This window comes from Pagrus pagrus, assembly GCF_965226575.1.
Source record: "Pagrus pagrus genome assembly, chromosome: 13".
Classification (NCBI taxonomy): Eukaryota; Metazoa; Chordata; class Actinopteri; order Spariformes; family Sparidae; genus Pagrus; species Pagrus pagrus.
Window position 1 is genome coordinate 27,901,786 of NC_140197.1, and position 13,044 is coordinate 27,914,829.

General features: G+C 44.4%; 1 protein-coding gene across 5 annotated transcripts in view; it reads right to left on the minus strand.

Annotated features, from left to right (window-relative positions):
- Positions 1–7,544: 7,544 nt before the first annotated feature.
- Positions 7,545–13,044, minus strand: part of sdk2a (sidekick cell adhesion molecule 2a) — a 103,784-nt gene continuing 98,284 nt past the window's right edge. For all 5 annotated transcript variants that reach the window (XM_084372465.1, XM_084372463.1, XM_084372464.1 and 2 more), the window contains exons 44-45: positions 10,642–10,771; positions 7,545–9,085 (exon numbers count right to left, since the gene is read on the minus strand). In XM_084372465.1, coding sequence (XP_084228591.1) covers positions 8,675–9,085; positions 10,642–10,771 — 541 coding nt within the window. In that variant the 3' untranslated portion in view covers positions 7,545–8,674. The remainder of the gene's footprint in view (positions 9,086–10,641; positions 10,772–13,044) is intronic.

Here is a 13,044-nt window from a genome sequence, read left to right on the forward strand (position 1 = left end):
GCTAGCCCTGGCCTGTCCTATCTCGTAATAGCAGAAGTCATTTGGTCCAAGTCTCAAGTCCCACATCATGTCATCCACTTAGTATCTTAGGAGGTGACAGTATAGCTGAGGCCTCTGGAGGAGGGCGCTGATGACCTCGGCTCTAAGCCGATGAAGCCGTCCCTCCTGCTTCACTCTCTCCTGTCCCCAGAGTCAGACTTAAGCCTACAGACCAGTTCACTGAGAGAGGACTTCACAGTGAAGTAGGAGAAAAGTGTAAAATGAAAAATAATTGCATTTATTCTGGAATATTTACTGCAAAAGGAGTGGGGGTGCCATTTTAAGGATTTAAAAAAAGAAACAGCTCTCCTCTCTTTTGAAGTCACAACACCGGAGTCAAATTATTCACACTTGAGAAGTTCAGAAGCGTTCATCGATTTTCTTGTAAAGACTCTCTTTAATGGGCGAACCTTTTCTATTTTGATCTTGTGTATTCCAGACTGATCAGCTGCCGTCTGTCAGCGACTGCTCATTAGTCCACTTTGCAATGGAAATGAGAGGGGAAGCAGACGCGATGCACCCCAAGGCTGCTCGCCCTGAGCGCCAGAGAAGAGGAATGTGTGAATGGTTGATAATTATCAAAGGGCAGAAGTCACTTTCCTCCGATACCTGCACAGAATTCAGACTATTCACCTCCGTCTTTCACAGCTGTGTCACAGTCTATCCATCCATTGCTATACTTTAAAATCTCTGCTCTTGCCATAATGTAATGAGCTGCACTGAAAATGTCCCTCACACACATTCAGAAGTTATTTCCTGCCTTTGGCTATGTTCCCAGTACGGTCTGTCCCTGCAGCTGATGGGAGAACAGGCCTCTTTATGATGAGAATGTGACTGCAGTGGCCTTTTGTTCAGCAGCAAGCTGTGCTCACATTTTATAAGTTGCTTCTTTGACATGCTCGTGCCCCAAAACTATCAATTCAACCGCTCGCTGCCGACATACTGTTAAGAGGAAACATTAAATGTGCGTCGACCGGATGTTTGACTCTCCAAACCTGGTGACTGGAATCTGGTTAGGACAGGAAATCGTAGACTCGCACTTCCAAGACCTGCAGTTACAGCCAGTAATCAGGTTTTCTCTCCTGGCCCTCTGAGCCGAGTGAGCACAGACAGTTTTACGCATTCAGTGCTCATGTAGTTTCTCGGAGGCAGGAAAGTTGGAAATGCAGGCTCGTTGGTGATACGGTGACCCGTCAGGAGGGTTAATGTCATGTCTGCAGGATGTAAAGTAGCAAAAACACTAAGCACATTGTTTCTTATATTCTAGGCCCTGTTGTATGGAGGATGGAAACTGTCAACGTTAGAAAACCAATAAATGACTACTGTCAATAAAAACAAAATATGCGTAAATGTTGTATAATGAAGCAGAAATGAATAAAGAAATGTAAAAAGGAATTAGGAAATAAATATGTTTGTGGTCATAAATGGACAAAACGCAAAGGGAAATTTCGAAAATTGATGATTTGCATTGAAGTTATGGAAATACAAGTAGGCATTTTCCATAATGAAGAAGAAGTGCACAAAGAAGTGTACAAAAAATACAGAAATAAGTGAGATTGTGGATCTAAATGGGGAAAATAATACATGAATGAATAAGAAATACTAATAAAAATCAAATTAAAAATTAAAAAGACAACTAAATAAATAGGGTAATAAATACAAATGCAAATTAAAAAGCAGAAATATCACTTTATGGCACATTTTATAAATTAATTAATGCATTTTATTTATTTCTTCTTTATTCATTGTTGACTTTGTCAGTCTAACGCCTCCATACTGCTTCACGCTGCTGTTGTTGCAGCTCTGCTCAGTAACACATCCTTTGCTTTCCCCTGGCTAACTTACACATTTCATGTTTTTCAATCTTCAAAAGGAAAATTACTTCTCGGTTGAACGTCGGGGCGTTCAGGAACATCTCTGGCTGTCTGGCTTGTTTTTCACTGGTTTCATCATCCGCTGCTGTACAGTGACGCTCAGAGGATCAGATGTTGAGGTTTCTACATTTTTTACTTGGGACCCCTTTAACCCTTCCAGAGCCGGTGCGTTATCTCTTCAGCCTGACCAGATCTGAGGCGTCCTGCAATGAGTCGGATGCACATTATAAATCTGTTATTTCACAGCTGAGGGTGCACAATAAGGTCAGACTTCACAGCTAAGCCTATAAACCATATAAGAGAGGGAAGACCGTGCCCTTTAATCACGTTGTCTGTCGCTTTATGGGTGAAAATTTGGATGGCAGCGGCCGTTTAAGGACAAATATCACAGTCCTGATTAGTTCAGCGAGTACATGCAGCAATTTCAGCTTGTTTCCTTGCAGAGGACAGCGGAGAAAAGCCTATTTTACAACCATCCCAAGGCTTGGACCATGCTCACACACACAAAAAAAGAAACATTGTGACTCGTAACCTTCATTTCATCGACTGAACTGACTGAGTGAATTTAAATGAGGTGAAGGACTAAATCCTTTGTTCATCAATATTTTTGAAAAGGCGGTAACGTCCAATTTCTCTTCTGTGTCCTGTTTTTTTGTCCTAATTTCTGACTCACCAGTCAGGATGAGTTAGCCGTGCTGCAAAACTCGCTCTGATGCACTCCGGCGAACGCAGTCAGAATTAGGACGCATTCTGTATAAGTCGGTCCCACGAGGAGACGCTGAACCGAACTGAAATGCATAAAAAAAAAAGAAGAAAATGTAACAGATTTGTTGATGTGAAGCGTCTGTGCATCTGACAGAAGATCACTATGTGTGCAGTGGATCGGCAGAAGGTGAACAATAGTCACATTAGCGTTGAAGAATTACCATAATCTGGATTTTACAAATTAGAATTATTCAAGCGATATGTTATGTTTAGGGTTTTTAAAAACTCAGCTTTAGTTTTGCGGCTCTAAAATATACATGAGATGTGAAGTGACTGATTTCCCCTTTTCTGCAGTTGAGGGACTGTTTTCTGGGGGAATATTAAGAAATGTAATGATTTGCATAATGATCAATTATCCATATGTGATGATCCATCCACTTATGCATCTGCCAGTGTGATTTAAACTGATATTATGGTCTGTTAAAGCTCCTAATGAGGGCAAATACAGATGTTCCAGCAGCCACTATCAGTACCCTTGACATGACTTTCTCTTTTTTCCTTAAAACCTTCCAGCCTGATCCCTCTGTTCTCCCCCCCTCGCCTTCCTTAAGATCAATGTTTTCCGGCCTGAAATAAGGAGATTACCCAGACGCACTCTCCCACCCTCCCCCCAAGCTTTTCAGCATGCTTGCACCGGATCAGGTTCTTCTTCAAAATGCTGCCCTGTAACTCATGCTCTTATGCATCCCAATTATGTCTCTGTTGTGGCTGAGAGATTCAGGCCCGTTTCTGCACTGTGGGATCAAGTGTCACCTAGAATCACTTTGTCTTCCAGACCATGCAAATAGGTCTGACTGTCTGTGTGGAGCGGTCGCCTGCAGGCTCTGATACGGTTTCCATTTGCTTTAAAAACCCGACGCTAATTCAAAGATTCACCTTGCTTTGCCTTTTTGAATGTAAAATGGGGTCAAAAAGTCTGAGACCAGACACAATACTCCTGTTCTGAATGTCAGACGTGTTCTTTCAGTGAAAATGGTCTCAGCTTAACAATATGAGTGAAAAGTTCAATCTGAAATATGTATGACTTTCAGAATACCTTAGTATTTGTAATGCCCCCTTTAGCTTTAATGACACCATGCTCTTGAGCTGGCATGGACTCCACAAGTCTGTGCCAAACCTGATGACTCATTACCCCAGCATGATTTGACAATAGCCCAAAGGGTTTTTTGTGATGGTATGTCCCTGTTTTGTTTTGCTTTATTGACAGTGTGCACTTGACCTGGCATGGACTCCGCAAGTTTGTGCTAAACCTGGTAACACATGTCATCCCAGCTGGACTTGACAGTATTTCAAATTTTGCATTTGTTTTGAATGTTAGATATTTAAGTACAAATGATAATATAAGCTTACCAATTTGAGTGAAAAAATCTGGGCTACACAAATTTCAGAATCTCTCAGTATTTTGTACGTCCCCCCTTTTGCTTTAATGACTGTGTACTCGAGCTGGCATGGACTCCACAAGTTTGTGCCAAACCGGCTGACTCATTATCCCATCATGATTTGACAATAACCCAAAGAGTTTTTTTGTGATGGTTTGTCCCCCTTTTGCTTTATGAACATGCACTCCAGTTGGCATGGACTCCACAAGTTTGTGCAAAAACCTGATGACTCATGTTATCACACCATAATTTCACAATAGTCCAAAGGGTTTTTTTTGTAATGGTATGTCCCCCTTTCGTGTTGATGACAGTATGCACTCAAGCTGGCATGGACTCCAAAAGTTTGTGCAAAACATGGTAATCTGAGCATGATTTGACAAGAATCCAACACGCTTTCTTGTGATGCTATGCCCCCCTCTTGCTTTAATGGTAACATGCACTCAAGCTGGCATGGACTCCACAAGTTTGATGTCTGATGACTCCTGTTATCCCAGCATGATTTGACAATAACCCAACAAGTTTTTTGTGATGGTATGTCCTCGTTTTGCTTCATGAACATGCACTCCAGCTGGCATAGACTCCACAAGTGTGTGCAAAACATGGTGATTCATGTTATCTGAGCATGATTCGACAATAATCCAACAGGTGTTTTTGTAATGATATGCGCCCCTTTTGCTGACGACTCATGTTATTCCACAAAGCTTCTTGTGATGTCACAAAATGCTTGGCTTTCTCAGCCTTCAAGTGCCCCCATAAATGTTCATTGGGGTGGAGGTCAGGTAACAGTCAGGACTCTTTGGTCTTCTTTGGTCTTACAAGCTTCCAGGTGTTTTTTGGCTCATAATCCTGCTGCAGTATGAATCCTTCTCCACAAAGCCCAAACCAGAGGGTGGAGCGTGTGGGAGAAAAATATGATTCTCCCTCTTCACTATCCTCATCCAGACTTTAACGTCTGTACAGGGTACGTATGACGTATCCTATTGTATGAGGACAGAATGACCTGGGAGAATCATATTTTTCTCCCACAGAGCGTGTCTCTGAGGAATGGGGTTGTACTTGTCCTTGGTAAGGGTGGGGTCCATTTGGAGCAGGTGTCCGATTCCAGAGGAGACAAAACAACCACAGTCTTGAATATTCCCACAACAATGTTTCACTGTGGGTTTGAAACACTGTGGTATCATCCTGTCTCCTGTCGGTCTCCTGACACACCCTTCTGTTACTGCCATAAATCTCTTCCTGGGATTCATCAGTAAATAGGACTTTTTTTTTCCAGGAATGATTTTTCCAGGTGTCCACTGTGAAATGCTGGTATTTCTAAGCCCACCTCCAGCATTTGACCTCGTTTCCCCTCCTGAGAAGTGGTTTAGAAACTGCTGCTCTTCAGCTGAGACGCCACAACGCAGCCCATCTTCTGACAGAACTTTTGCTGATTGGAGTCTTGTGTTGTTTATTCAGTAAATTATCTGCGATGAGATTGCTTCTTTTTTTTTTTTGACGGTCCCTCAACTAGATTACATAATGCTCACAAATTCCCTCAACTAGAAAGAACAAGGACAGCAAAGAAATCTCAACAGGGCCTAAACAGAGCAGAGTTTCTGAGGTCCGCAGTGAGTCAAGGACTGAATCAGAATGAGGGTCAGGCTGCCCTTTCGTGGCACCTCTCTTAAGCCTTCACAAAAAGCGTGTCGTCACATCCCGATTGGCTGCGAGGGCAATGCCCCAAGCTGCTCTCACTCATTAACTAGGAGCTGGTCTCCACACTCTGTGCACAGGTGATCTGAATCCACCGCGATCAATCCAGAGGGGTTTTAAAAATTCAGCCAAAATAAAACACAATGGGATTGCAACAGTTCTGCAGCGGGATAATGGGCCCAAATACCCCTCGAAGCTTTCCAAGAACAAGTTGAAGAAGGAGTCCTGACTGTCACGACTCCACAGTCAACCAACCAGAACATTTATGGGAGCACTTGCTGAATTCATGTGCTCCTCGTATGGTCCCATATCTCTAGTAGGAAAGTTGTTACACTGACTTTGGTGTGTTCATGTGCATCATGGAGCAACATGGACGCCAATAAAAAGTTGATTCACTGTCAAATCATGCTGGGATAACGTGAGTCATCAGGTTTCTGCACAAACTTGTGGAGTCCATGCCTGGTCTAACACATGCTGGCATTAAAGCAAAAGTGGGACACCGAATACTAAGAGATTGTGAAATCTGGGCTACACACGTTCCAAAATATATTAGTATTTTGAAATGCCCCCTTTTGCTTTATGAACATGCACTCGAGCTGGCATGGACTCCACAAGTTTGTGCAAAACCTGATGACTCATGTCATCCCACCATAGTTTGACAATAGTCCAAAGGTTTTTTTTGTAATGGTATGTCCCCCTTTTGCTTTAATGACTGTGTACTCAATCTGGCATGGACTCCACAAGTTTTGTGCCAAATCTGCTGACTCATATTATCCCAGCATGATTTGCAGTAAACCCAATGAGCTTTTTGTGATGGGATGTCCCCCTTTTGCTTTATGAACATGCACTCGAGCTGGCATGGACTCCACTAGTTTGTGCAAAACTTGATGACTCATATTATCACACCATAATTTGACAATAGTCCAAAGGTTTTTTTTTGTACTGGTTTGTCCCCCTTTTGCTTTAATGACTGTACTCAAGCTGGCATGGACTCCACAAGTTTTGTGCCAAACCTGCTGACTCATATTATCACACCATAATTTGACAATAATCCAACTTGTCACTCGAACTGTTCAGCTTATTTTATCACTTGTAATAATAAAAAAAAATAGTATTGCACATTTCGACTTGTGGTCCGCGACTTTTTGACGCAGTATTTTTAAATTACATTCTAAAACATTCAGGCGAGGCATGAAGAAAAAGCCATTACAAAATAGAATAATTTATTTTAGAGAGCTACCATGAATAGGTCCATAATGTATCCTTCATGATGTATACAGTGATGTTCACATTGCAAATTTTGACAGAATATTTTGGACCGACCGTCTAAAGTTTATACACTATGGGTCCACCTCCAGCACAGCAAATGTCCCATTCAACTTTTAAAGTAAAGATCCAGCAATATTCAAAAAAAGTCTCGTAGAAAACATCTCATCATAACATTATCATGTACGTACTGTGAGCATAAAACACATTTCCAGTCATCGTATAATCGCCATGTTACACTGTAGCATGTTCAACACAATAATCTCACGTCATCGGTGATGCATTTCATGTACAATACCTTCGTCCTGTCGCTGTGCATCATTAAGTAAAGCTTCTCGAATCGACACAGATGCACAATCAAGCTGAACTCCTCCGCAGCCTCTTTAACAAACAGATGGTAAAATATCTGCTTTTCCTTTTTTTTTGGGGACTTTTACTGTCTGAAATTGAGCAATTTTCGTGCTGTTTTCTTTTCCAGTGTTGTCAAGAAAACACGTACTTGCATTTTGTAAAGTCAGTTTTTTCATTGTTGTGAGAAATAACACGACAGGTTAGATCTCTTACGTTTGTAAGCAGACCTGCTTTCGCTAACTCGTCGCACCTTTTACTAATTCACGTCTCGGAGACGGTTTATTCTTCTGTGTCTTTGACAGCTACTCGTAGCGTCGTGTTGTGATGTGGTCGTGATGGGATAATATTATTAGAACCAAGAAGATTTTGTGCTGTTGGTCCTCAGTCATATTCTGTGAGAAACATAAAAAGCAAATGGATGCACATTAAGAAAGTTGTCTTAGCTTGTATATCTACTGACATGAGCACCAGCGCACGATCAACACATTCCCCAGACTACTATAAAGGTGCCACAATGCTTTAATGTGATTCATAACATTGTCACTAGCGATGTTTTTCGGAAAATGTTTGTAGCTTGAAGCTGATTGATATAAATATCTGGTAAACAATATGAGACAAGTACATATAGTAAACACGTAATGCAGTTTTCCAACAATGATTAGGCAGAGTGAGAAACTCAAAGGCAGCCGAGGGGCCACGGTGCCCAGCGTGGTGCCGCGCTCCGAGTCAGAGTCCAGTCCTCACTTATCAGTGTTGTCCTTGAGTCCAAACATCACAGGAGTCCATCAGAGTTGGGTTGATCCATTGTACAGTCTCAGCAAGCCAAGTGGTCCATACTCTATATGGTTCTAAGGTGGTTGTTTTTATCCATAAAGCTCTCATATAAACAATAATACAGTGTTTTTTTAAAACAAGGTTTTCTTTTTTCAGAGCCTCGGGTTCTGTTCTGTTCTCCCTTGTTTACATGGTTTGTACCTTCAAATACATTTTTTTTACTTAAGCAACGCATAAAAACTTTTCAAATGATTGTCTTTTCATTAAAATACATATCACATGGATTAACCAGCCATACGCTCTACACACACACACACACAGTCATACACACACACTCTTCACAGAGGAGAAAACGCTATTCAAGATGCCTGCAATGCTTAATTATAGAGCAACAACTCTGTCAGGTGAGACAGAAAAAAAAAAATGGAGATTAAAAAAAAAAAAAAAAAAAGAGCAAAATACAAATAAACCAACAACAACAAAATCAAAGACTCGTCCTCAGGGTCCTGTTGTTATTGGAAGGAGAGCTGTGTGTCAAACAAAAGAGGAGAAGCCGGCGGTGGGTGCCTGCGCAGCACAGCCCAGGCTGCTGGGGGGCCGGTACAGGGTGCTGTGCTGGCTGGGAGGTTCCGAGGACAGCAGGGAGGGGGTGGGAGTCCGGCTTCCCTTCGACCTGAACAGGGTGCCCTGGCCCTGGCACTGCGGCTGCGGGGACGGGGCGCTCTGGGGGAGGAGAGGCGGCAGCGGCGGCACGGGCGGCGGGTGCTGCCGCGACTCCTGCTCCACCAGGGGCTCGGGCTGCGAGTAGCCGTACGCAGGCGGACGAGAGACGCCCTTCTGCTGCCGCCGCCAGGAGTTGTAGTAGGTGGGGTCGCTGATGTAGTGGTTGACGAAGGAGTGGGTCTTCTGCCGGCTCTGATCCATCTCGTACTCGCTGTCGCTGCCCTGCGAAGCCAATCAGGAGGAAGAGATAGAGGTGAGTACACTTAAGTTACTAGTTACATTGCAGATTGCACCAGTTACTTTCACTTTAGTTACCATTAAATTTACTTGGACTCGAGTGGGTTTCTAGTATTGGATCTGATAACTGACTAACAGCAGCATAAATGAATTACATACATGTAAATGCTGAATCTACTTTTACTTTTGATACTTGAGTACTTTGTGAAAGGACTCTGTACACAGTGAGCTCACTAAACAGACAGGATGTTCACTACAGAGAGAAAAATGACAGCTGACTCTAATCCTCACAGTCAAACGGCACAAAACTGAGTCGTGACACAGCAGGATGCATCTACAGAGAGACGACTGGGATCTATTACTGTTGTTCATCTTTCATACGTAGGAGCTCACCCGTGACTCCGCGGAGCACAGATGTGATAAGTGTACACGAGTGTGTCCTGGAATTGGACAGAAACAGTGTTTACGGGATGAATTCTCGCCTTTGTTGTATCAGGAAGCCGTCAGTCTTTTTAAGTTGTGTGTGTGTGTGTGTGTGTGTGTGTGTGTGTGTGTGTGGGTGAGTCCTGTCTCTTCTCCAGCAGACTGAGAGACACAAACAGCGGAATAAAAAACAACAAGAGAGCAAATTACTCTCACAGAAAAACACACTTGGCACATTCGTGCGCCTGACAAGTGCCTGCCCATCTACCGCTCTATTGAGACACTCCAGCTTAACAGATGTTGCAGCACCATTTATTTGCACAAGTGGCAGGTAAACAGTGGGAGGCAATGCAGAGGAAAAGGAAAAACACCGGTTTGTGTCTCCCACGAGGGCCGTGTTTGTTCAAACCGGGCTGAACAATGTTTTGACTGTGCAGGTAGCACATAAATTGGCCGGGGAGACCCTGAGAGAGTGTGGGAAGACAGATGTTCGCGATCTGCCGCGATCAGCTTCCTCCTCCTTTTTGTGTTCATCATCCCTCGTCACTGCTAACCTCCCTGTCTGCTCACTGGACCTCCCCTCTTCTACAAACACACGCTGAGAAATCACATGACGAGCTGCAGCACAGATTAACGCGACATTTCCTGTTTGAGGAGAATTAATTAGTTGTGAAGACATCTGAAAACACATGAGACATGAGAATCAGCCCCGTGCTTCCTTCCCATGGGAGAGATCAGTAATAAAAACCCGGATCCAGAGTTGTCAGCCGTGACCGGCCTCGGCTAACAGAAGATATTTAATGTCGGAGCGACGCACCTCGAGGCCGATTAATTTGTCCTGATGCTTCATAATGAGACAGCTATCCAGTTTTTACATCTGGAAAATGCAGTGATCTTGACATAAAAGAATGGAGGTTATCAAGAAAGTGAAAGTGCCAGAAGTGAAAGAAAGTGGAATAAAAGAAGTATATCTGAGTTGGGAGAGGGTATGACTTTGCCCGGGAGGACTTTCTCCCTTTGAGAAACTCAAACAGTTGAATTTCACTTTTAAATTCAAGTTCATTGCCGATGCCGGAGTCGGAGCGGACATTGGGCGGCGAGCCAGGGTCAGCGCTTACCTGAGAGTCGGATATCTCTGAGGGTTTCTCGGTCAGACTGCTGCTCTCTGCTGGGATCAGGTCATTGTACTTAGTGCTGACATCCTCATCTGAGTAGTGCAGGCTTCCAGGACTGGGCCTCGGCGGAGACCTGGAGAGAAAAAAGGAGGCAGAGAAAGAGTGTCAAAGCAGAAGACAGGCGCTGAGAGGGAGCAAAATGGTTATATAAGACGAAAATGTTTCATTTGATCATCATCATCATATATTACTCTGGGAAACTCAAACAGATTTTCAAGAGCTCTCTCTTCCTCGAGTAAAACGTCTGATCGTTGGTGTGACTGACACCGCTCAGATGACTAATGGAAGGATGCAAAGTACTTCTGGAAAATGAAGAAGCTTTAACATCTCAGCGGGGGGTCAGCACGCGCAGACTCGAGCGCCGACTCATCAGGTTATGAAAATGAAAATGAAAGCTGAGCTCAGACAGGCACAGGACGGGTTATTTATGCATTCCTGGGAGCCACTAATACACAAAGCAGGGAGGAGATTATAATTGGTGTAAATCTTTTAGCGGTTTCCTTCTGATCTTTGCTAAACGTCAGTCAAGTTCTGCCAGAGTTCATCTCACCTCCACCGCCACGGGACGCACGAGCAGGATGCTCTCCATGAAAGGATTCTTTGTGCTGATTAGAGGTGAACGACTGTGCGCTTTGAGATTTAGACCTCTTGCAGAAAAGCTGCGTAACTAAGCGCGGCCCTGAGCTCGGCAATGCATTATAAAAGTTCTTTTACGAGCGCAGGTCAAGTAAAAAGGCCCCCCTCGCCCGTCTTCTGGCTCCAGTCATTAAGTCGGTAAAGTGAGGCAGAGAAAAACATCTGCGCAGACAATTATTTTTCTCTTTCTGCCGTAATGACTGCTGCTGCGTTCAAGGTCTGCTGAGACTGAGCGGGATGGTCGGAGGGCCGAGAGTGGACCGCTAACCCCCTCGCATCACAGAGCTCCATCGGCGGGCTCGGCGTGCAGGGGAGGAGAGTTTGCACAGTCGGTTTTTCAGAAGTCATTACGTAAACTAGGAATGGCATGAAAGTAAATGTTTAAATGATCTGGGATGGGAAAAGAAACGCTGCATGAGGGGGCAGAAACAGATGAGCATAAAAAACGCTGTGATGTCAAGAGCAATACTAAGACATAAAGCAGACAACCTTGACGAGCTCTCAAATGAAAATTAATATGTGCTGAGACGTACGCGGGGAGCTAAATCACCGGGAAACGGGGAAAAAGCTTAGAAGACACGACGCGACGAAGGCCATGAAAGGGCTGACACAACAAAGGGACTTCTCCTCTAGGTTAAAGGGGGTGACGTGAGGGGGCGGAGAGCGAAGGAATAAAAACCTCTACTTAGTATTCAGACGAGGCTGAGTTAGACATTAAAAAAAGGATGCTGCCACGTGAGCGTACAGGAGGAGGAGCCGATCGGATCCCGCCACCGATCACGCTTGCCAGTGAGCTTTGAATTATTTAGGAGCACTGTATTTTCCTCCGCGCCTTATCTGTCTAATTCATCCCTCTTTCACATATCCCACAGGGAGCCCCCTCCTTCCACTCTTCCTCCTCAGTCCACAGATCATTAGCAAAGAGTGCGTTAGCAGATTGGAGCTCTTCAAAGCGAGAGAGCAACTCGAGGCCCTTTGATCCCCCGTCTCTGGCCTCCTTGGTCAAGGAGAAATCAGCACAGGCTCAGCTGCCCCTTAACGCACCGCTTCTAGCACATTCCAGCATAATGTGTAAAAACCAACATCTTTCTTTCTGGACTCTGAACCCGACCTCCCAACAAAACCCACGTGACCGTCCGTCCGTCCAGTCACCAAACGTGTAAATGACCCGTGTCTCCTCCCGCGTCCAGAGTTTGTGAAGTTCCTCTTATCTAATGTTTGCCTAAGCATTCCCAAAGAGTCGGCCGCCTGCCAAAGTCCTCCTGACGGGTAGAAGGACATGTCCGCATACTGACGGCGTTGTACTTTGTGTCAAGATAGCTCTCACAGCACCGCACTCCAGAGAAACTCCGGGCTGGAGGCCAGGAGGAAAAAAAATGGTCCGGCTCTGACCCATAAGCACCCTTTGTCTAACGCAGTGACGGACGGACAAAGAGCACACGCAGGAGCTCATGAATGCTAATTAGCCGGTATTGTGTTGTCCCTTTCTATAAATTGTTGCTCCACACAAACGCTGAATATCAACGAGGGCAGCGGAAGACGGCTCCAATCAGCAGCTGGGCTCCTCGAGGCTCGGTTTGTTCTCTCCAGACTGACAGACTATTGTGAGGCGAGCGGGGAACACACAACACTACATTATTAATTCCTGTCAGTATCACAAGCAACACGCTGAATAGCAAGGAGGAGAAACTCAGGCAGGGCCCAAGCTAA